Source organism: Zeus faber (genome assembly GCF_960531495.2).
Source record: "Zeus faber genome assembly, chromosome: 22".
In the NCBI taxonomy this organism is placed as follows: domain Eukaryota; kingdom Metazoa; phylum Chordata; class Actinopteri; order Zeiformes; family Zeidae; genus Zeus; species Zeus faber.
Window position 1 is genome coordinate 20,083,574 of NC_137209.1, and position 23,709 is coordinate 20,107,282.

General features: G+C 45.1%; 1 protein-coding gene across 1 annotated transcript in view; it reads right to left on the reverse strand.

Annotated features, from left to right (window-relative positions):
* LOC307246827 (adhesion G protein-coupled receptor L3) overlaps window positions 1-23,709 on the reverse strand; it is a 183,541-nt gene that overhangs the window by 83,178 nt on the left and 76,654 nt on the right. Inside the window, exons 4-7 of the mRNA XM_080022853.1 lie at window positions 22,259-22,657; window positions 17,931-18,034; window positions 10,054-10,239; window positions 6,195-6,233 (exon numbers count right to left, since the gene is read on the reverse strand). Of these exons, the coding sequence (XP_079878979.1) occupies window positions 6,195-6,233; window positions 10,054-10,239; window positions 17,931-18,034; window positions 22,259-22,657 (728 nt within the window). The remainder of the gene's footprint in view (window positions 1-6,194; window positions 6,234-10,053; window positions 10,240-17,930; window positions 18,035-22,258; window positions 22,658-23,709) is intronic.

Here is a 23,709-nt window from a genome sequence, read left to right on the forward strand (position 1 = left end):
TGTTCGAATTTACGGTTCAGCTTTAGTATCCTAGTCACTAAAATGCTGAGAGCAGGGGCGGAAATGACCGGGGGGGCGGAGGGGTCCGGACACCCCCTCAAATAAAAAAAGATTTATATTGTCCCCCGCCATATGTCATTATGAACATAACTTTAGGATTTTTAATAATATGATAATATCCATTGAAAGCACGTGTGCTAATCAGAGACGCAGAAACGTGCATTTCAACATTTTCCAAAGGTTGCGCCCACCCCTCATGCTTAAACCCATCACCTCGCGGTTGAATCTTGTTCGTCAGCGCGGCTGCCATATTGGTACGGGGCAGATGTGTCGACTAATGCATGCATGTCTACAAATGCCAGAAATGGCATTCAAATCGCATGCACATTTTTATGTTTTCATGGGGTGGGGGAGATTACTGGATTACTTTGGTAATTTGAATAATTATTGATAATAAAAAGAATTTATAGTGCATATGGATTGGAGGTTTCTATGTGGACCCCAGTAGCTGTTGCCAAGGTAAATTCATGGGGATCCAAATAATCAATAAACAATATTCTGTATGTTTATATATGTACATGTGTATGAATTTACAGTATGTGTTCATATACAATTATATGTGTAACTTTATGCATGTACAATATGTATGCACCCATGCATATTTCATCCATATTTCTAACTGCATGTATGCATGCATGTGCATGTGGAATTTAATTAGCAACTCCGGGCGCTAGCGAGTGCCAGGCTGGGAGGGAGTCAACTAATGGCCCAGTGAATATAGTAATGTACCGTAACATCATGTTTATTGGTTTCTGAGTTGGAAATTGCTCCGAATTCCAGTGCATAGCATGTTGTGCTGGTGGTGGAAAGTTGAACGCCACATAATTCAAATTAGAGGTGCGTAGAAATACCCCTCAGTCCCTTCTGGTTGGAGCCCGAGGGCAACTTCTCTGCCCAGCGGCATCTGAAGGCCCGTTTTGACAGGATTCTGCATGTGTTAACTTTAATGTTAATTTTGTTTGCTGATGAGAGTAAGGAGCCATCCCATAATAACTCAGGTTTGAAGGCCTCTGTCCTGGCAACAGTCAGGGCGCTGACTAGCGTCTGGCTGGGGGAACAGTTTTGACAACACGCAGATGAAGAACAATGCAGTCACCATGGAATTTTGCAGGATTCAAATTGAAACTACTTAGAAATCAACCGTTCACTGATTGGTCTGAATAGAACAGCTTCTCTCACCAGGGGCAACGGGAAAGGGTTATTTTTGTCATCAGGAAAGGAATAGCTATCAGCAAGTCCACAACCACAACCTCGCGCTCGATAGCAATTATTTGAGTCAAAACATTGGAAAAAACATCAGATTCCACAATCATACGTTTCCATCCAAATATGTATAAGGGGAATTTTAAGCCCATGTAAGAAATGAATCAATACAATTTGAATTAGATGCAGTTTCCATCAGCCGGGTCTACCTGCATTTTTTTGGCTCAGTGTCAAATAAATGGCCCTTCATGAGGTGGACTGTATTATTACACCATTAGAGGCTTATGACAATGACTCACCAAATTGCTAAAATGTTCAGATCAGTGCAGGGCAGATTAAGACGATTCCCTCGGTGTATCAGGATAAATCCGTCACTCTTATAGCGGTGAAAAGCATCGGGGCCTTGTCGCACAGTCAGGGGTGGTAAAATGTCCCATTTTTTACGAGTTCACCGCCTTTGAATCAAAGCTCATCTTTTAACATATTGGCGATCAAATAAAATTGGATCATCTCCTGTATTGCCTTCCATTCCAGCTGTCCTGAGGTTGTTCTGAGGAACAAGAAACCGATGTCCTGAACCTTTTGGTGACCTACAGAATCGTCTCCGTTTAGGTGTGAGATACTATTTAGTGATGCATGACTCGAGAACAACTGGTTCAGAGTGAACTAATCTTTTAAACGACTCAGGAGTCAGGAGTCTACGGTGGCTCTGAGAGCTCAACACACTGCAACTTAGTGCATTGAGCGATAAGCTTTTGCGATTGTGTTTTCTGTTAATGTGGTTGTGTTTTCTGTAAATACGGTTGTGTTTCCTTTTAATGCGGTTGTGTTTCCTGTTAATGCGGTTGTGTTTTCTGTAAATAAGGTTGGTTCCTGTTAATGCGGTTGTGTTTTCTGTTAATATGGCTGTGTTTTCTGTTAATGTGGTTGTGTTTTCTGTTAATGGGGTTGTGTTTCCTGTAAATACGGTTGTGTTTCCTGTTAGTGCAGTTGTGTTTCCTGTTAATGCGGTTGTGTATTCCATCAATGGTGCTGTGTTTTCCGTTAAAATGGTTGTGTTTTCCGTTAAGGCAGTTGCGTCTCCTGTTAACACGGTTCTGTTTTCTGTTAATGTGGTTGTGTTTTCTGTTAATGTGGTTGTGTTTTCTGTTAATGCAGTTGTGCTTTCTGTTCATGCGGTGATGTTTTTCGTATTTGCAAAGTGTTTTGCTATGCAGTTCGTTGGACACGTCCTGATTTGCAGCACGTTTTCTAAATGCTGCGCATGCGTTGTGATATCGGTGAAGATGTTCTCGTAATTTTCTTTTTTGTCTTTTTGCATGTGTTGAGCTTTCGAAGCCACCAAAGTAGTCACTCGGACATAAGCGTTGTTCGTTCGCGAAAATGTCGAAGGGATTTTGCATAATTCATACTGAATATGACTTTCCACTTTGCATTCCGCTAAAATAAATTATTTTGAAAGAATTAAATGATTCTGGTGAGAATTCCATTCACAAAGTACAACCGAACTCGCTCTTCTGTCCACTTATCTTCCTTCTCTTACTTACTGAATCAAAAGAATCAAAAGAAGAGTCGGAAAATTGAACGACTCTTTTTTCACGAGTCACCTGTGAAGAGCCGAATCTCCAAAAAGAGCTAAACTTCACCTGCCAATGACTTATTATTTTCCAGTTCTTACAAGCTTACAAAGATAGGTCTTGCTGCTTTTCAGAGAACAGAGGCAAATTCTTGTGAAGATTTCTCCAACAGTATACCAGCATATTGTGTTTCAGGGTAGGGGTTTTGATTTTGGGTTTGGCATTACGTGGACATAATCACTGTAATTGGCGAGCCATAATGTCAACATCTATAAACAGGGGGTAGCTAATACAACCAAAAGGCACCGAGAATTTGGCGCCATTTTGATCACGTTTGCTCAGAATCAAAGGGCACGGGGCCCTTTCATGTCTTCATACTGGGAAACATATCTGCAGGGGAAATCAAGTCTATGGAGCTGATCATTAGTGTCTTTGTAGCCTCATAAAGGCAAAAAAACCCTCGCTGCGCCGATATTAGCCATGACATGAAGCAGATTTAACAGTTTTTAAGTTGAAAAGACCGGGAATTATGCCTTTATTTCCCTCTTAATAAGATCACCTGAGACGCCGGCACGGCGACAGGTCGAAGGGATACGAGGGATTTGCCACTGAAAAGGCAAAGACGTTCTGAGCATCAGCGTTCGGCAATGCGCTTAAAAAAAATAAAAAAACAAAAAGGCGCGACAGCAGGCAGACAAAGGCGTCATCCACTCCCGACTAAAGAAGATGGACGCCCTCAATCACGGCTCTCGCTCCTCATCTCCATTAGAGCCACCTGCTCCGTCCTCCAAACTGCCAATTAAAAGTGGGGGCTAACGACTCGTACACCCGTTGCCCGTGTGTGTCCTGTTACGCGGCGGAATAAAAAACGCAAACAAGTGAACCTGCCCGAGCAGCAGATCGCTCCACACCGCCGTCGCCACGCGCCGCGAGGAAATGCGCCGTGGCTGTTTTTTTTTTTTTTTTTTTATTACAATAACGCCCATCCCCCTAAAATCACCGGCGGTGATTGCCGGGAGAACTAACAAACATGGTCTCTGGGCGTGGAGACGGCAACGGAGAAGCAGGTGCCGCTTGTATTTGCTTTGTATTTTTCTGCTAATCCCACTTATGTCGACCACAAGGGCCCTGTTGGAGAAGACGTTGCCCACTCTGCGTAATCAATGGAAGGCCCCTCGAAGCCCGTGTGTACCGGAGGCGGGGGGGAACAGGGCTCCATTATTCCGGTTCGTCAAGCGGAAGCGGTTTTACTTTGGCTTCTAACGCGTTCAATCGCTGGCGAAGGAAGGCTGAGGCGAAGCAGACGACTTGGCCATTCCGACCTCAAGCACGCGCACAAACAGATGCACAAACGTGCAACAAACACAGGTGCAGGCATTTGAGATTGCAAATGAATGATCCACTAACTGACTCGGTAACAGCGCGAGTATCACTTTCAAACCTCCGCTTTAAAACAAACAAAAAGGTTCTGTCGGAGCCTAGAACACGGCCCCGAGCAATTGGACCCACATTGACTCTTCAAATGCCCAGGAATGAGCCCAGCTTCACTTTCAATTTCGAAAACAAACGCCCAGTAGAAGTGTCGTTACCCTCGTTTAAGCAGTTGAGCGGCTGTCCCTCTGAGCAGAAGGGGGCGGGACGCAAGAAATCCAACTAACTGGGATCTTCTGCTTGATGAAGTTAAAGGACGGACGCTATTGGCTCTGTAGGACTCCCTGTTCGGACCAGTTCCGGTTACCGTGGTGTTGATTTCGATTTTCGGTGAACGCCTATTTGTAAAGCCAGACTGGCATCAGTTATTGGCGGTATTCCGTGAAACCATGGAAACGGCTGCTACAAACCACGATTCTTTTCTTCCGATTTTAGGCTCAAGCCCTTCCCTTCTCAGGCTGTTTCATACTGGTACATACTGAAACCAAGGAAACAGCTGATACAAACCACGACAGTTTTGATTTTAGATTTCACGTTTTTGTATTTTTGATTGACAATATTGGCATTAATCCGTGACGAGCAATCACAAATCGTCAGCGAAAGGTGATCTCGCCCAAAGACCCATTCCTGAAGTCGGCCACCGCACCCGCCCTGGAACGACCCCGTCTGGCGAGGGCCCCGAGCCCCGGCCCCGGCCTGCGCCTTCTCCTCTGACGCGGCGCACAGTCCCCCCCGGGGGGCCGTCTCCAGAATCCCAGAGGACTTCCCGAGGGAGACGCGCCTCGGAGGAATGCGAACAGTCAAAGGAGGCCGTCTGAAGTCAACATCTGGCTCCCGTGCGCGGCTCGGTGGAAGCCATCCGCGGCAGGGGAGCTGGCTCACAGGTCGGGGCGGAAGTGATTCCGATCAGGGCTTAAATGACGACCCGGAGGCGACTAAAGCGCGAGAAAGATTCCGAGAAACAGCTGAGTAGAGCGGGGAGACGGGCGCGGGGGGGGACGGGACGCCATAAATTGGGACACGCATGCATTATGTATCAGGAAGAGCCGTAACACCCTCTTGAGTTTCGGCTGACGGAGGAGTTGTGAAGAGTTTTGACTCCGCCGGTTGGAAAAAAAGAAAAAAGAAAACTAGGTCACTTTTTTCTCCCGTGAATGTACCTCACTGCTCAGGTATCCGGGTGGTGATGGCGACAATATATAAGCACAAACCCCTTGGTAGTTTTAGGTGACGGGGGGGGGGGTGGGGGGGGTTGTTTCTCGGCAATTGAGAAACCATACCTCTCCACTACAACAGGTCCCAAACTCCTCCAACTACTGGTTCATTTTTGTTATTGTGCCATGCGACTCATTTCACACCCTGTCACGCCCTCTTGCCGTGCAGTCACCTCATTCCCTCCACCTTGTTTCCCCGCCCATCTCCCCACCTGCAGCTCATTCCCAAATGAGTCCCCCGGCATACACCCCAGTCCCCTTCCCTTTGTTCGCCGCCAGATTGTGTTGTGTGTTTTCGCCGAGCGTTCCAGCGTTATCCAGTCCTGTTTGTTCCCCGACCTGCTTGCCTGCTTTCTGGACCTTGGATTCCCTGCCCGTCCCTTAGGATTCCCTGCCCGATTTGTTTGCCTGAGGGACTGAGTTTTGAGTCCACAGTTTTGACCTTGACTGTTGACAAAGTCAACTGAACCCTCCCTGTCGCTCGGTCCGTCTCATTGTCGCGCTCTCGGGTTCAAACCTGCCAGCACCGGGGGACGCTCCGTACATAACATGCGTACGGTGCTCTGCGGCTCTCTTTTTTCATGGGGGGCGGGAAAACAACACGTGTGAACACCGCATGCAGGGAGGGGTGAAATGAGGACATGGGGGGGCTTCGGACCATGACACGGGATGTGTGAGGAGAATCTGGTCATAAACAAAGTCTTAATACCTGTACATAAAAGCGGCAAGAGCGCTCCCGTTTCTGCAGCTGCGGAATCCAGAGAAAACGCAACAGTTAGTGAGAAGTCATTAACACAACAGCTGCCGACTGAATAAAACGCATATTCCAGGGAAGAGCACGCGGCAAAATCGACAAATGAAGTGTCGCCCGTCTCCTGTAAAAGATGTAAAAAGGAGTAATATACATTAATTACTCACCTCCCCAAAAAAAAAACAAAAAAAAAAAAAAACTTGAGACCGGTGTTAATTAGCGACGGATGTAGCGTGCGGCGCAGGTGGGAACGGGCCTGGGGAACACGGCCGCTCCCTTTTCGGCGGTCCAAGGTCACGCCGCGGCTCCTCCTCTCCGAGAGGACGACGGGGGGCCGCTCAACCTTCCAAAACCTGCGTGAACCGCCGCCGAGCGGCCGCCGCGTGGAGCGCGTCTCGAAAAACCATTCACTCTTGTTTGAGTTTGAGGCCGTTTTACTCCTCGCGGCCCCGCATCGTTTACCTGCCGCTGGCTCACGTTTTTAGACCTTTTAAAACACTTTTATAGGATCTGTTGTCGGGTTTGGAAAACTACGGTGAGAGGTAATTTATTTGTTTTTGTTCGTTTGTTAGTTAATTCCATTTGTTGAAGCGACGGCAAATTGAATTTGAAACAAATGCAAAACACTTACAACCACCGGCAGGATCAGGACTGAATTTTAAGACAGACAGACAAACAGGCAGACAGACAGATAGATAGACAGAGGGAGAGATGGATGCATATGTACACAGAAAGACAGAGGCAGGCAGGCAGACAGGCATACAGACAGACAGACAGACAGAATGACAGACAGATATTTAGACAGACATTCAGACAGACACATAGACAGACATACATTCAGACGGACATTCAGACGGACAGACAGAAAGATATTCAGACAGACAACGCCAGATATTCAGACAGACAGACAGACAGACAGACAGACAAACAGACAGCCAGGTAGATAGAGACTGTCTGTCTGTCTGTCTGTCGGTCTGTCTATCTGTCTGTCTGTCTGTCTGTCTGTCTTTCTATCCATCTATCTGTGTCTGTCTGTCTGTCTCTTTATATCTATCTATCTATCTATCTGTCTGTCTGTCTGTCTGTCTGTCTATCTATCCATCCATCTATCCGTCTATCTTAAAATAATCTCCTGGTCCTGCCAATAACTACGATAAGACGTAATTTTGCCCAAGTTACGTTGTTTTGCCCTCGGCCACAGCAGCCAAATAGAGACGATATTAAAAAGTTTTTAAAAAGTCAGCGATCCCGAGGGAGAGGGCCAGGCTGGCCGGAGCAGACGGACTCAAACGCCGAAAAAAGCTAGAAAACAGCCGCCTTTCACCCCCGCATGCTGACGAGCAGCGCAAGAGAATCCATCCCAAAGAGCCGGCTTCCGCACGGGTGGGGGGCGCTCACCATGTTTACCGTCGCTACGACTACGGCCGCGGACGCCAAACTCGCGGCACGGGCCAAAAACTAAAAAGAAATGACTCTCCCGCTCGCCCCCTCCGTCATCTGTTTTGTTTTCACGGCGGCGGAAGAAGGGCCCAGATGTCCCCATCGGGATTTTAGTGCCGCTTCCCACCGTCGGACGGAAGAGGGGGGAAGTGGGTTGAGGTGGCCGCGAGGCTCTCCGGGTGAGAAGCGCGACGGGCGAAATTTGCAGCGATGAGCAACCTGAGTCGAGGGCGGCACTTGAAAACAAAATGACGGCCAATAAAACGGGGCGAAATCGCTGCGGTGCACATTTTCTCTTTGGTAACGACGGGGTTTTTAAAGGACGACGTTGGCGTCAAATTGAGTTGTTGCGAGGTTGCTAGCCAGCGCTCACTACTTACACGCCCCCCCAACCCCTCCTCCCCCGCGCACCCATCCCGAGCGCTTTCTTGACCGAGGAAGATTTCTCACCTCATCCTCTGAGTTTTCTATGACTCGCAAACACAATATTGAAAAAATCTCAAAAATGTGAGTTGTGATCCGGAAAATGGTGAGGGCATCAGTTCGGCCTTCAACGCTTTATATCTACACCGATCAGCCACAACATTAACACCACTACTATTGTGCGGCTGCCCCTCGTGACGCCAAAACAGCTGTGGCCCGTGGAGGCGTGGACTCCCCCAGACCTCTGAAGGTGTCCTGTGGTACCTGGCACCAAGACGTTAGCAGCAGATCCTTCAAGTCCTGGAAGTTGTGAGGTGGAGCCTCCATAGATCGGGCTTGTTGTTCCAGCACATCCCACAGATGCTCCATCGGACCCTAACCTCACCCATCCACATGATGTAGAAGACAAGGTGATTCATCAGACCTCCACCTTTTTCCATCGCTCCAGGGTCCAGTTCTGACGCTCACGTGTCCATTGTAGGAGCTTTCAGAGGTGGACAGGGCTCAGCATGGACACTGTGAGCGCTCTGCAGCTACACAGCCCCATACGCAGCAAGCTGTGATGCACTGTGTGTTCTACACCTTTCTATCACAGCACCATTCACTTTTTCACCAGTTTGTGCTACAGTAGCTCTTCTGTGGGATCGAACCAGACGAACCAGACTTCACTCCCCACGTGCATCAATGAGCCTTGGGCGTCCATGACCCTGTCACCGGTTCCCCGGTCGTCCTTCCTTGGACACTTCTGGTAGTAACCACTGCGTAGCGGGAACAGCCCACAAGACCTGTGGTTGTGGAGAAGCTCTGACCCAGTCGTCCAGCATCACAATGTGCTCCTTGTCAAAGTGGCTCAGATCCTTACGCTGCTTCCAACACATCAACTTCAAGAACTGACTGTTCGCTTGCTGCCTAATACATCCCACCCCTTGACAGGTGCCGTTGGAACCTGATGGTCAATGTCATTCACTTCACCCGTCAGGGGATTTCATGTTGTGGCTGATCGGTGTATATGATAATACAGTAATTTCTTAATGGACCGTACTCCATATAATGCTGAAATATTAAGTTTTAGCCAATTAGCTTCAGCCTATTTCCTGATGTTAGGTCCAATTTTTGGACTTTTTAGAGAACCTGTTTATTTGTTAATTCCGTTTTAAAAGGTAACTTTTACAAAAAAGAATGTGTTCCTGTAGGTGTCAGCGGCACCAGGAGATAATCAGATGTATGACATTTTCTCCTATTCCAAATTTGAGACAATATGTAAAAAAAAAAAAATCTAAAAATATGAGCTACTGATCAGAGTAAGAGTTGGGGAGACCTCTGAATCCTAAATCAAACTGACACATACAGCATTTCCCTGTGCTAAAAGTCGGAATCGAGTGGTGAAAACGTATTTTTCTTGCCATTTAGTTTTTTCGTTTTTGAGGTGGTGTGCGTTTAGAATCTGTCAAAGACAAAGTGATTTATACGAAACGTATCCGTACGCATTGTTTGTTTGTTGTTCGTTTTTTTTTCCTCTTTCATTTCACGTCAGCGGGCGTGATGGAGAGCGGATCGTTAGACAAATACCTACAGCCCGGGTTCGACTGAACTGAAGTCGTTTAGGCAGATTTTGGAAAAATGAAAGAAATAAGTAAATAATAAATGAATAAAAATAAAGAAAAGTCTATCCGAGTGGGGAACGCGTGCGTTCGGCTCAAGCGTCACCGGCTGTGGCGTAAAATCAATCCCGTATAAAATCTCCTTATTCAACGTCAGCTCCACCCAGCCGCCGCTTGATGTAAGCAGGTTGGAAGGGGCGAGGCGGCGGGTTGGCGACCCCCGCGGATCTACTCCGGTCCACCTGTCGGCTCCCGTCAGATCAACCGCTCGAAAAAAACCCCAAAAAAACCCCGAGGTGGTCCTGAAACAACGCCCGAGGTTTGGCAGGCGTCCGGGCTCCAGGTTTCCGTACCTTGTTGAGACTGCGGGCGGCGCTGTCCTTGCCCCCCGGCGTCAGGTTCCGCAGCTGGACGTCCAGGAGGTCCACCAGCTGGACCATGGCCTTCACCGTGAAGGTGATGTCCCCCGCCTGGAGGTTGCTCTTGGTCTGCTCCGCCAACTCCCGGGCGATGACCGCCGCCGTCTCTCCGGCTCGCAGCTGAAAAGGGCAGACAGGATAATGTGCCGTTTTTTGTTTTTTTTTAACATTCGTTAAAAAGTAACCACGTGGCCAAGGTCTTTTTTAAAGAAGAATCGCCGAAATAATGTACCCCGAATGATGAAATCTCCACAACTAAAAGGCCTATACACATGGTTCCAGTTCCTTTGTTAGGTGAGAAGCGAGGGAATATGGATGCATCGTCAGCAAATGCATAACAATTTCCATTCCAGAGTTAATCCCGATGGAACAAAGAAAAATGTCACATTTTCCATCCTCGCCAAGAATATATTCCAAATTAGAAAGGCCAAAACCCCATTATAATCAAGATCCCATGGACCGTGACGCACCTGGATCCCTTCCCCTATGCCCCGGCTCCGACCGCACCAAATTTCATTCCAATTTAGGAAAAGGTAAATAAACAACTTTCCCACCAGGTATCATGGACGCCTGTACCAGGACCGCAGGGTTGCAGAGGGATAACTGTCTTGCTTTGTCTTTCCGACCGACAAGCAGCTTCATCACCTTTCATATCTTAGCTGTTTGACAATGTTTTTAAAATCTGAATCTGTATCTGTATTATAAAAGATTTGACAGCATTAAAAAAAAAAAGACTAAATTAGAACAAATAGCAAAAGGAAAGGCATCCAGATATACAAAATTGCCGAATGGAAAAAAACGCCTGAAATGGTCAAATATCTCAAAATATATCGGATACTAAATTCAATTCTAGGATAAATTATTATGTTGGTTGCGTGACATTAACACAGGAATGAATTGGTCTCTCCATACAATAATATTATTTTAACAGCAATGCTGACATGCTACTAGTTTCTTTCATGTTTCTTTCTTCTTTCTTAACTAATTTGCATAGACTGTATATATATATATATATATATATATATATATTTCTTTATTTTGCCACTGCAAAATTTGCACTTTTCAGTTTTATTTTTTACATGATATTTGATTATTTTTTATTTTCCATTTACTTTGGCACCTTAAACCCACACTGTATTTGTTCAACGCCAATAAAGCCCTTTGAATTGAAAGGAAAAAAAATCAGAGAATATTGAAATTTTTGCTTTCATTTGCGACCGATCAAAACAAGCCCCGAACCCTACCATTGGCCGCGGTGCGATCTAAACAGTCCCAACCGTCACATGCGATAATCACAGTGAATAATTATATGCGTCTTTGTGACAAAATGGAAACGGCGGCCACTATACGCGTCCGCTGGATGCCAGGTTGCATTACAAGGCAATTATCCAGTTCAGACCCCACGCTTAGCTGAGGGCGCGGCGGCCATCGCCCAAAGCAGAAGCAATTATGAAAATCATGTATTGAAAGGATTTCCCCGGGAGAACGCTCATCATTTCCAAACTGATGGGCCGCACCACCGCTTCAAGGGACGGGGCAGCGCATATCACATACCAAGGGGATGTTGGTTGTTGTGGGTTTTATATATACAGTTGTTTTGTTTTTTTCGTTTTTTTCAAAGAAAAAATAAATAAATAGATGAATACAAATGATTCCATTTCATTCCAGTTTGCTGGTCTCGAGGCGGCTCGGAGGGACAAAAAAAAAAAAAAGGGCGAGGGCTTGTTTTGTTGTTTTATTATCCGTTCAAAAGTTTCTCCGCTCTTCTACCTTCCTCAGCTTCTTCTAAACGCACTTTTTCTCTTTATCAACCACACACACATGCACGCACACACACGCACACGCACACAACCGCACACGCACACACACACACACACACACACACACACACACACACACACACACACACACACTATTTACAGCCTCTTATCACTCCCCCGCCAAAGATTCTTCTCAGGGAAAAAAGGAAAAAGCCTCACCTACCTAACATTTCAAAGCAAAAGCGTCAGATGTTCCCCCACTCAAAATAACAGTGGCGTGCATTAGATTAGAGAGGTATATTTGTGTATCCGTACGTTCCGGCTATGGACACATCATCTGCTCGTGGGCTAGTGGAAAAGAAAAACAACCTCAGCGCTGTCTGTAGTTTGCAAAATTCTAAAAAAGCACAAAAAAAACGAAATGACTGAATCACATCTTAAGGGGAGTTAATTCCGTTGAAGAGGCTGTTTTTCTAACGGAAACCATTAGCCGATGATCGATGAGTTTTGTCTGGTGAGCTCTTGAATTAAAAAATGTAATTAATATTAAGTGGATGAGCTTTGTTCCTTTGTTTTCAGAACAATACATTTAATGAAGTTGGAGGCACAACAATTGTAAAATACAAACTGTGTCGACAAATATGATAATATGTCATTCTCGTTCAGAAAGTAGGTGGGTAGGTAGTTAAGTAGGTAGCAGTATGTAGGTCGTTTGGTACTGTAGGTAAGTAGTTAGGATGGTGGGTAGGTAGCTGGGTAGGTAGATGAGTAGGTAGGTAGGTGAGTAGATAGGCGGGTGGGTAGGTAGGTAGGTAGGTAGCTAGGGGTGGGTAGGTAGTTAGGTACAATAGGTAGGTAGATAAGTAGATCGGTAGGTAAGTAAATAGGCGGGTGGGTAGGTAGAGGTGGGTAGGTAGTTAGGTACAATAGGTAGGTAGATAAGTAGGTGGGTAGATACATAAATAGGTCGATCGGTAACATTTCTGACCTCCCAGAAATAACCTTCAACCGAACTTATTGTATTGTAGCTTCGATGTTTAATATTTAGGTCATAATTTGAGACAATTTCTGTCTTACCGTGCAACTGTAATTTTGTAGCCTACTATCGCAAGTAATAGTAACATTAGAGAACATGTGGTACTTAATGGCCAACTGTGAGTTAAAAACAGGTCATTATAAGTTAGGGAATGTGAAATCAGAGGGATGATCCTCATATAAAATTCCATATTTTTATCAATATTCGCCTTCTTGATTTACCAAGACATTCCTTGAATTCATTGCCTCCATTTTTATTAATCCAACCAATTAGGCTGTTTCGTAGGCCTTGGAAGATATGTTAGTGAATGGACTGATGTTTGTTTGTCCGTAGATTACATTTTTTGGGCTGGAGGATGGTTTTTGTTTTTCAAAAAACATTTTTTTTTTTTGCCTAATTATGTGACTTCTTTGCCGATCACCCAAGTCTCTTTTTTTCCCCCCACCTTGCACACATTAATGAGCGACTTTGAGAGGCGTGCGCTGTCCTGCATGTGCCATCGCTCATTAGGGGAGTGTACGCCGACCGAAAAGAGGGAGAGGAGTGAAAGCAGCAGAGGATTTCTGTCTGTATGTATATCTATAATGATGAAGACATCAGGGTTAAATACAAGCAAACCAGGCCGGCTTTTTTCCCTCCGTCCCACCTCCCAGAACCATGACAAAAAGATAATATGTAATACTAAGTAGGAAGATAAATAGGTAGTTTGGTAGATTGATAGGTAGGTAGGTAGATGGGAAGATTGATAGGTAGGTAGACAGGTAGGTAGGTAGACAGGTAGGTAGGTAGATTGATAGGTAGGTAGGTAGGTAGGTAGACAGGTAGATTGAAAGGTAGGTAGGTACAGTAGGTAGGTAGGTAGGTAGGTAGGTAGGTAGGTAGACAGGTAGATTGAAGGGTAGGTAGGTAGATAGGTGGACAAATAGGTCAATAGGTAGGTAGTAATGTAGACAGGTAGGTAGGTAAAACAGGTCATTGTTCATTCATCATTGTCAGGGATGATCCCTGCTCCCTCCTGCCATTCAACCAACTCTCCAAAAATCAAACCTTGATCCACCTCTTCGCCTAATTTACTGGCCCATCTCCAAGTTCCCTTGTGTCGCCAACATTTTCGAAAAAGTGGTTGCTAAACAGCTCACGACCGCAACCAATGAGCGCAACATTCTTGCTAAGTCTCAGCCCGGCTTCCGCCGGTTGCACTCATCGGAGACGGCTCTTCTCAGAGTCTCAAATGATACGGTGACGCCTGGTGACGCAGGAGAAGGTTCGGTGTCGGTGATGCCGGAGCTCGGTGCAGCTCATTTCGTTGACCACCGCGCCTTGGCCGGGAGAGTTGAACGGCGGGCGGTTATCAGCGGGTCAGCCCTGCAGCATTCCTCCTCCTACCTCTCTGGAGGGAGCTTCACAGTTTCTGTCGCCAGCTTCGCCTCCTCATCCCAAACTCTACATTATGGTATGGCCCAATTTTCAGTCCTTGGTCCGATTCCTTTCGCCTTGCATATGCTTCCCCTTGGACAGTTAACAAGGCACTATAAAGGGTATCTCCTATCACTGCCATGCAGGTGATGTTCAGTGACACTTCTCGTTTAAACCCCAAAACATAGCTATATTGTTAGGTTTAAATAACTGCCTAAATGCTAAAAAAAACAACCCTTTCTTTCTTACAGCTAAATGAAGACAAAACAGCTAACCTACTAACTTCATAGAGATTAGGAATTAGGAATGGGATCTTGGGTCTCTTACCTCGTCGGTTTAATCCTCCGTAAGAGATCTGGTTGTCACTATGGACTAGGCTCTGGCTCTCGACCGACACATTTAATTCCCTCTGGCTTTTTTTTCCGGCTGAGAAACATTGCAAAGCTCGGGGCCCACTGTGTCTCAAGCGGAGATGGAAATGTTAATTCATGCTTTTATATCGTCCCGCCTTGGCCACTGCAACCCCCTTTTCACCTGCCTCAGCAAAAACATCCCTGGATCGCTTCCAAGTGCAGTGTTGCGGATAAACTCTTGACCAAGTCCTCCTGAGGGTCTCGTGTGACGCTGATGCTAAGTGCTCTTCACCGGCTCCCAGTCAAATTCGGAATCCAGCTCAAAGTTCTTGTGATCGGCCATAGAGCTCTGCACGGTCAGGCACCGGCCTACATCAGAGATCTACGGCGGCCCTACGTCCCCGGCAGGTCTCCAAGGTCCTCTGATCAGGGCTTGATCCTGGCTCCTCCATCGAGACTAAAAGCTAAAGGAGGTGAGGTTGGGCTCCTAAACGTTGGAAGTGTCTCCATTTGGAGTTGAGATTGGTGGACACCGTGAACACCTTTAAAAAAGCAGCTCAAGACCCATTTGTTAAAACTTGCCTTTGTGTGATTTCTCTATTTTGTTTTTGTTTTTAATGTGTTTTATGTATGTATGTTTATGATGATCTACCTCTGTGAAGCACTTTGTGACGCTATTGAAAGGTGCTATGCAAATAAAGTTACTTAAGTTCTGTGGTAGGTAGGTAAATCCCATATGTAATACTTTACTTCGCTGAACCTTGATGAGAAGCAGATATTCAATGCATTTGTGTGATGTATGTTCCACTCTATATGCTCTTCTACAACTTTGCTGGCGGGGTCCGCCACTGCAAGTAGGAAAAGGCAGCGGCAATGAATTTGATGAAGCAGTGTCAGTAAGGAGGAATGTTCACAAGGAAGAAGTCATCGTTTCGACAAGAAAAGAAAGGGATGACTTCTGAAAAGCGAAGACGAGGGCGGAGGCGGGTGCCGGAAAAAAAACACATCGCGGCTTCAAATGGAGTTCTGGGAATTGCAGCGTAATCCACCCATCCATTTCATGGATTACCACTTTAAAGTCACAGGCGGGCAATGGCAAAATAGGAATGGACTCTAAATAGATTTTTAGTGAAATGGCAATTCTCTGTAGTTAATATCGCCAAACACTGGCCTGCAACAGACTTTTATTGCACTTCTGGAGTGGCATTTCGCCGCAGAGGAAAGCACCTTCCTTCTCCCATTTTATTTTCTTCCCCTAATACCCGTTTGCCGTTGACATCTGCAAAACTAAATTGCCGTTTGGTTAATGGGCTGAGCGTCGCGCCGCGGACCAGATTATAAGTGTTATTGCGGCGCACGCCTCGGGGTCCTGCGAGTTTCAGCGAGAGCGCTTTCAACATCGTGAGTAATTCACCGACAGCGAAATGTGCGCGACTCTTCATTCTGGACCCAATAACCATCTCCTGCTTCCATGTGATTCCATCACAGATTCGCACGCAGAATGCGTGGCGCGGCAACTCCTATTCAGAGGATGAGATTCAAACCCAAACCGTGCTCAAACTGTCCATTAAATTATTATTATTGCTTCATTATACCGTCTCCAGGAGCAGCTTTCCCCAAAAATGTCTGCTTGGTTTGCGACTAATGAGATGTGCCCCGTGCATCCCAAATTCCCTTGCTTTATGAAGGAGTCTGACAATCAATTGCATAAGTGACAGCTGAAGCGCCGGGGGCCGGGGGGCAGAAACATTTATCTAAAGGGCGTTTATGGACGAGGGTTGACAGCGCTGACGAGCAGTGTCACAAAAACAAATTAGATATTCACCCACGTGTAGTAAAAAAAAAATCATGAGAGCAGAAGTATCTGAGTCATATCCAACCACATCAACATGCATATGTATGTATGTAGGCATCTAGGTAGGAAGACAGGGAGGTAGGAAGATAGGTATGTAGGAAGTAAGACAGGTAGGTAGATAGACAGGTAGGAAGTTAAGTGGGTAGGTAGCTGGGTACGAAGGAAGGGATGTAGGTCATTAGTTCGGTAGGTGGGTGGGTAAGTATTGTAGATGAGTAGCTGAATATGAAGGTAGGTGAGAAGAGAGGTAGATACATAGGAGATAGGTAGCTGGGTAGGTAGGTATCTGGCTGGGTAGGTAGGCAGATAGATGGGTAGATAGCTGGGTAAGGGTAATTAGATAGATAGCTGGGTAGGTAGCTGGATTGGTTGGTAGGTAGGTAGGTAGGTAGGTAGGTAGGTAGGTAGGTAGGTAGGTAGGTAGGTAGGTAGGTAGATGGGGAAAGGTGGGTAGGTATAGGTAGGTAGGTAGGTAACTGGGTAGGTATTTAGATGTGTAGGTACTGTAGGTAGATGGGTAAAGGTGGGTAGGTATGGGTAGGTAGATGGGTAGCTGGGTAGGTTAGTTTGCAGATAGGTAGATAGATGGGTAGGTTGGTAGATGCGTAGGTAGGTAGGTAAATGGGGAAAGGTGGGTTGGTATAGGTAGGTAGATAGGTAACCGGGTAGGTATTTAGATGGGTAGGTAGGTAGATAGGTAAAGGTGGCTACGTAGGTATAGGTGGGTGGCTGGGTAGGTAGGTAGATAGATGGGTAGGTTGGTAGATGGGGAAAGGTGGGTAGGTATAGAAAGGTAGCTGGGTAGGTATTTAGATGGGTAGGTAGGTAGGTAAAGGTGGGCAGGTATAGGTAGGTAGATACAGTAGGTAGCTGGGTAGGTTGGTATAGGCGGGTAGGAAACCTTCAAAGTTCTTCAGATCTTCTGATGAATAAAACTGATTCCTCCAAGGCCAGAAACCCATCTTGATACACAGAGATTTCCAGATTTTTATGACTTTTCATAAAAGACAAACGTCTTGACTTGTATAAATCATTTTGGGGTTTTTTTTTTTGCTAAAAAACAAAACCAAGGATCCTGCCCACCTCCACCCAAATCCTGGCACGATGCACGTGCACCTACTGCATCACGACGTTAAACATTCTGCCCCCACAAGCCTGAGAATTGCTGTGGCCGATTGAACTGAAGCTCCTTCCACCTCCTCCACCCGCCATGCATCCACCCATACAAACAGTTGTACAAGCGTCAGTATTATCTGTGATCTGAGCGAAAAATGAACTGGGTCATAAGGAACACACATGGTATTTTAACACATTTTCTCTATTTTTGTTCTTTTAGTTCTTCTGTTTCCCAACCCAGTAAGCAGTAAGTATTTCTGGGAGTAGCTCCGTACCTTCTGACTGATGATGGTGACCCAGGGGGAGGTGCAGTTGCTGAGGTCGGGCCCCTGGGGGTCCCAGAATCCCTCCGGACCCTGGCAGGCGTAGAGGGCCACGCCTGGAAAAGTAAATTATACATATATATACACATTAAAAACAACAGATAAACAATAGAATGAAGGTGTAGGAAGTTATGAAGCTTCAGGCAGATCTATGGTTCATAGAGCAGTTTCACACTGATTTATCTGTGTGTGTGTGTGTGTGTGTGTGTGTGTGTGTGTGTGTGTGTTGGTGGAACGTGCATGTGGCTCAAGATGGAGGGCGTGCACGGTGCATGCCCCAGTTTTATGTGATCCCTCGGGGCGAGACGGTCGTGTTTACTTTACGTCATTTTTTACACTTTGTTCCCGTTTTAACGGTCATATTGTACCTCAGCTTCTATTACTGCAACCCCTAGGACTACCCCTTAAAAAGATCCTGGTAGGACCCTAATAAAAACACCCAAATAACACCCCAATAACACCTCATTAACACCTAAATAACATCTTAATTTACCCTTATACACCATAGTAACACATTAATACCACCCTAATACACCTTAGTACCATCTCAATTACACTGTAATACCCCAAAATGACAATAATGATAATGACAGCTAATTACCACCTTAATTCACCTTAATACACCGCAGTAACTCCTTAATACTACCATAATACCATCAATATAACACCGTAATACCACCTTAAAACCACCCCTCACCTTCATGACACCTAAATCCACCCAAGTTACACCTTGAAATCACCTGAATACACCTAAGCAACACTTTAATACCAACTTACAAACATTGTAATATCACCTTAATAGCACCCCAACAACTTAATAACATTCAGTAACTTTGTTGGTGATGTCATACTTTAATGGGGTTTCCTCCTATTATTGTTTTTATCTTATTATTATTATTATTATTATTATTATTATTATTAATAATAATAATAATAATAATAATAATAAAATAATAAGAATACAATAATAATAATAATAATAATAATAATAATAATAATAATCATCAATAAATGATAAAAATAAAAAACATTTTAAAAACAATGTAATACAAGTGTTATATCAACATATATTTTATACATTTTTTAAATGTTTATCATTTTTATTTTATGCACACAAGGACCTCTATCAAACTTGTTAAAAATCTCCCATCTGTGGACATAATAATAATAATAATAATAATAATAATATTAATAATAATAATAATAATAATAATAATAATAATAATAATAATAATTAATACAATAATAACATCAGGTCTTACTTTTTGTGGTGTTTTTAAAAATATAATTATATATATATATATATATATATATGAACGTTGGTGAAATACAAATAAGTGTCATTTTGTCAGGGGAACCACGTCAAGGGCAGGAGAGGGTGTCACTCGTTTTGAAATTGAGATTGAGATTGATCGCGCACGTGTTTGAGGATGGAAGGATGGAGGATGAGGGGGATGGCGGACATTAACCGATCCACCGTTTTGACTGACACATCGTTTCCCGGCCGAGTCGCCAGAGTTGGCGGCTCCGAAGATCGAGCTCGGGCCACACTTCCTCCGCTGGGGGAAGGCGAGAGGCGGAGAAAAAAGGGGAAAGAGCGGAAAGAGAGCGAGAGGAGAGATGGAACCACGGAGGGGATTCGAGGAACTTTCAAAGAGCAGGGGAAACTGGAAAAGATCCATCGGCTTTTGAAGCGCGAGAATCTGTTAGCTAGTGAGGTCTCCACGGAGGCTGGTTTCAACCACTAATGAAGTGTGTGTGTGTGTGTGTGTGTGTGTGTGTGTGTGTGTGTGTGTGTGTGTGTGTGTGTGTGTGTGTGTGTGTGTGTGTGTGTGTGTGTGTGAGTGATTGTGAGGTGAACCCCAAATAGATTTTTGGGGAACGCGACGTCACGCCGCCTCCTCGTCACCCCAGGCTGGCGATCATGAAAATTTCATGATCGGGTGCGAGGGTTCAAAAAGGGGTGAATCGTTCAAAAAGTCTGCTCCTCTTTCTGGGTGTGTCGTCCACGTTAAATGTAAGAATTAAAAGTTCATCTTTCTTTTCAAGCTTGTTTGAAAGCCCCCGCTCAGGACATACCGTATCTTCTGTTTGCTATTGATTACTTCAATGCATGTAAATGTCAATTTGCAAAGACATAATGTGTGGTATGATCAATTGAATAATCGATCAATCGGTTGGTGGAAAAAATGCATTGCAATTACATTATAGTAATTGACCAATCAGTTTGGCATCAAATCAAAAATATTTGCAAAAATCATAGAAATAACTATAAAACTAAACTATATCAAAGAAATTCATAAAAACATCAATGATATATAAACAATATTTAAACATATATACACATTTTGAAAGGAGAAAAAATACAAAAATAATGAATTATATTATCAAGTGACATGTTTTAGAGAGCGTGATGCCATTTTAAAATATATAGGCTATAGCTCCGATTTTCACATTTACGAAAACAGTGTCCCCTCTACGTGCTTCTTTGGCCACGATCCAATAGCTCGTAATGATTAATCACCTCATCACAAAAAAGCATAACGGAAATAAAACGAATAATCAACATAGCCGACGGTGTGAAAATCACAGCGGCGGAGGACGAGAGACTAGAATTTGGCAGCGGACGAGGCCGCAGCGACGGAAACCGGTGCAAATGTGTTGGGAGCTAATTGTTTACACGAGTTAATTACGCAAATTGTCTCCTGCAAGCGAGGAAGACAAAGACGAGCGTATGCATGTGCGGGTGTGTGTTCCGCTCCCACTCCCCATGCTAAGCTACCCTTAGCATGGGGAGCCTGGCGCCGGCGGAGGGCGGGGACGGGAGATGGAGCATCTGCACGGGAGGAGTGTCAACGCAAACAGAGCGCCGCGGCCAATCAACAATACACCAATAAACAATAATGAACAGATCCAACCTCCGAGTCGAGCTTCTTTTACCTCCCGGCGAGACCCTTTTATCCGACTTTAGACCCCGCCCTACTCCCGTGTGGCGTTACCGTGGCGATTGGCCGGCGCTGACGGTATATTACGGCGGAGAACGATGGCCCGTAGTCATGACGACAAGGCGATTATCGTTTAGGAAACCTCGTGGTGGGTCACTGCGTCCTAGTTATTGTTCCGTTTCTCGTAGGTCCTGGGCGACATATTGTTAATAATATCGATATCGCAACATGACACTGGATATCGTCTGCACTTTAAATTATCGAAATATCGTGAAATACCGTCGTTAAATGTTTTAATTAGTCATTTCAAATCTCAATGCAACTTTCATTGCATGGTAATGGAGGTCATACTGTATATATTTTAAAAAAAGGTAACTGGATCCTTCAATGGATTCGGTCTGGACGATACACCGATATCATATCTATATCACGATATGAGGCTCGGTATCGTATGGGATTTAAATGATTGTGACATTGCAATAATATTGCAATATATTAATATTATATTATAGTTAAATGTCGTCTCTGAGGGTTAGGATGAGAGTTAGGATTTTGCATCACAAATTCAACTGCATCTGGGTAATATACTGTATATCGTTATAACATTGATATCGCGATATGGGACCAGACATCGTCTGAGATTTTGGGTACTGAAATTGTGTCATATAGTTAAATGTTGATTTTGTAAATCATTTTAAACCTCATGGAAGTTGGTAACTGGATTCATCTATGGCCTGGGGTTGGGGTGATATTACTGTTAATCCTGAAAATATTGTGATGATGCAACAAAGTAAAATGTTGTTTTTAGAATTTCTGCACTTTAAATTTGATGGATCAATTACGGGACGACATATCGTTATCATATTGATGTCACGATATGAGACTAGAAATAGTCTGAGATTTTAGTTATAGTCATATTGCAATATAATTCAATGTTGATGTAAATAATTTTCAACCTCATTCAAGCAGTCAATGCATGGTTAAGAACGCCATATAAAAAAAAAGTATAAATAAAATAAAACAGTGACTGAGCGATATACTGATAATAACGATATATCGCGATATGAGACCAGATATAGTTCAAAACAGTTAACTGTACGACGATTTTTGCATTATGGATTTTAGGAATCAGTTGTGTCTGGGTCCTATCGTTACAAAATGGATACCCGGATACGAGACTGGATATCGCCTGGGAGTTTGGATATCGTAATAGTGCGACATAGTTAAATATTGTCTTTAAAGGCGAGGACATGTTTTAGACACATCTCTGTCATTATTCGATCGGCCTCGAGGCGTCCCAACGCAGACTTCAAACAACAACCCTCCGTTTCTCACCGATGGTTCCGGGCGGGCACGCCATCTTGGCGGTCAGGCCCTGCCTGGTCTTGGGCCAGGGGAGGTCGGCCATCACCATGGGGCTACAATACTCCACCCGGACGTTGGGGAGCCTGGAGGAGGGCGGCGACCGGCTGGCCGCCTCCGGTGCGAAGGCCTCGGCGAAGGACGTGTAGGGCGGAGGAGGCGGAGTCGTGGTGGTGGAGGCGGAGGACGACAACGGGGGGCGGGGCCTCAGGGCCACCGGGATGGTGCCGCCGCCGACCCTGGACGGGGCGGTGGTGGTGGTGGCCGGCGCGGTGGTCGTCGTGGTAAAGGGGGCGGAGGAGGTCCGGGTGGTGGTGGTGGTCGTGGTGGTGGTGGTGGTGTCCATGAAGACCATCACAGAGGATGAAGACTCTGGAGTAAAGACAAGACGAGAGAGGGAAAACAGAAGTCAGAACGATGGAGAGAAGGTAACTGGACAGATCAACGGTAGCCATGGCGACCGGGTGGAAGGAACGATGGCATCTGAGGAGAGATACATCTCTTTTGAGACAAAGATGAGAAATACAAACTATTGGGATTCGATTAAGGTTTCAGTGGAGCTTGGATTGTTGTCTGTGGTGGCACAGTGGCAGGAGCTAGGCTAGTTGATCCCATCTGAAGTCATGCATTGATGCTAGCACCGCTAGCGCCCAGCCAGTGGCTACCTCAGTACTGGACACACATGGATGATATCGGCATCAAACCTCCCATCTCAATCTGGGTACAATGGACCAGAGGCTAATTTATCCCCAAAAAACCCGGGTGTCGAGCAAGACGCCTCGTAGGATGGTTAAAGGGGTCATCCAGTTTTTTTTGGCGGGAGTTTCACTTTTCTTAGAGGCTTTTATAACAACTAGTCTAGTCAAGATTATTTATAGAGCCCTTAATCACATTACAGCCTCAAAGGGCTGCACAAGCCTCACATTTCACTTAGAAACCAATGGCCTCCCCTCGTCTGAACCCCCACCAGGGCAAGGAAGAACTCCCAGAAACCCCCTCGGCGGAGGAAAAATGCCTTGAGAAGGAGGGGTCACAGAAGGAGTAAAGTAACTTTTTTTTATTTTCACTGCCATAAAGATACACGATGTATCGCTTGAATTCGTTTTTGCGATGCTGGAAGAAGCATTTCCATGATGTACAGAAGCTTAAATAGCTGAGTTTTTGAGGTGATGAAAGGTGCATTTCCCTAATTTCAAAGGGAGCTACGCTAGTTGAACCCCTTTGCAGCCATGCATTCAGCTAACACAGTTAGCCTGCAGCGCTTAAAACAACTATGATCTCGTTTTTAATGTTGTTAATGTTACCTGTCATAAGACGGAAGAGGTATAGATGCCTAATTAAGTTAGCTTAACTCACTTAAAAGGTGTATTTGCTCCCAACTTTACAGGAGCTAGGCTAGTCGATCCCATCTGCAACCCTTGTAT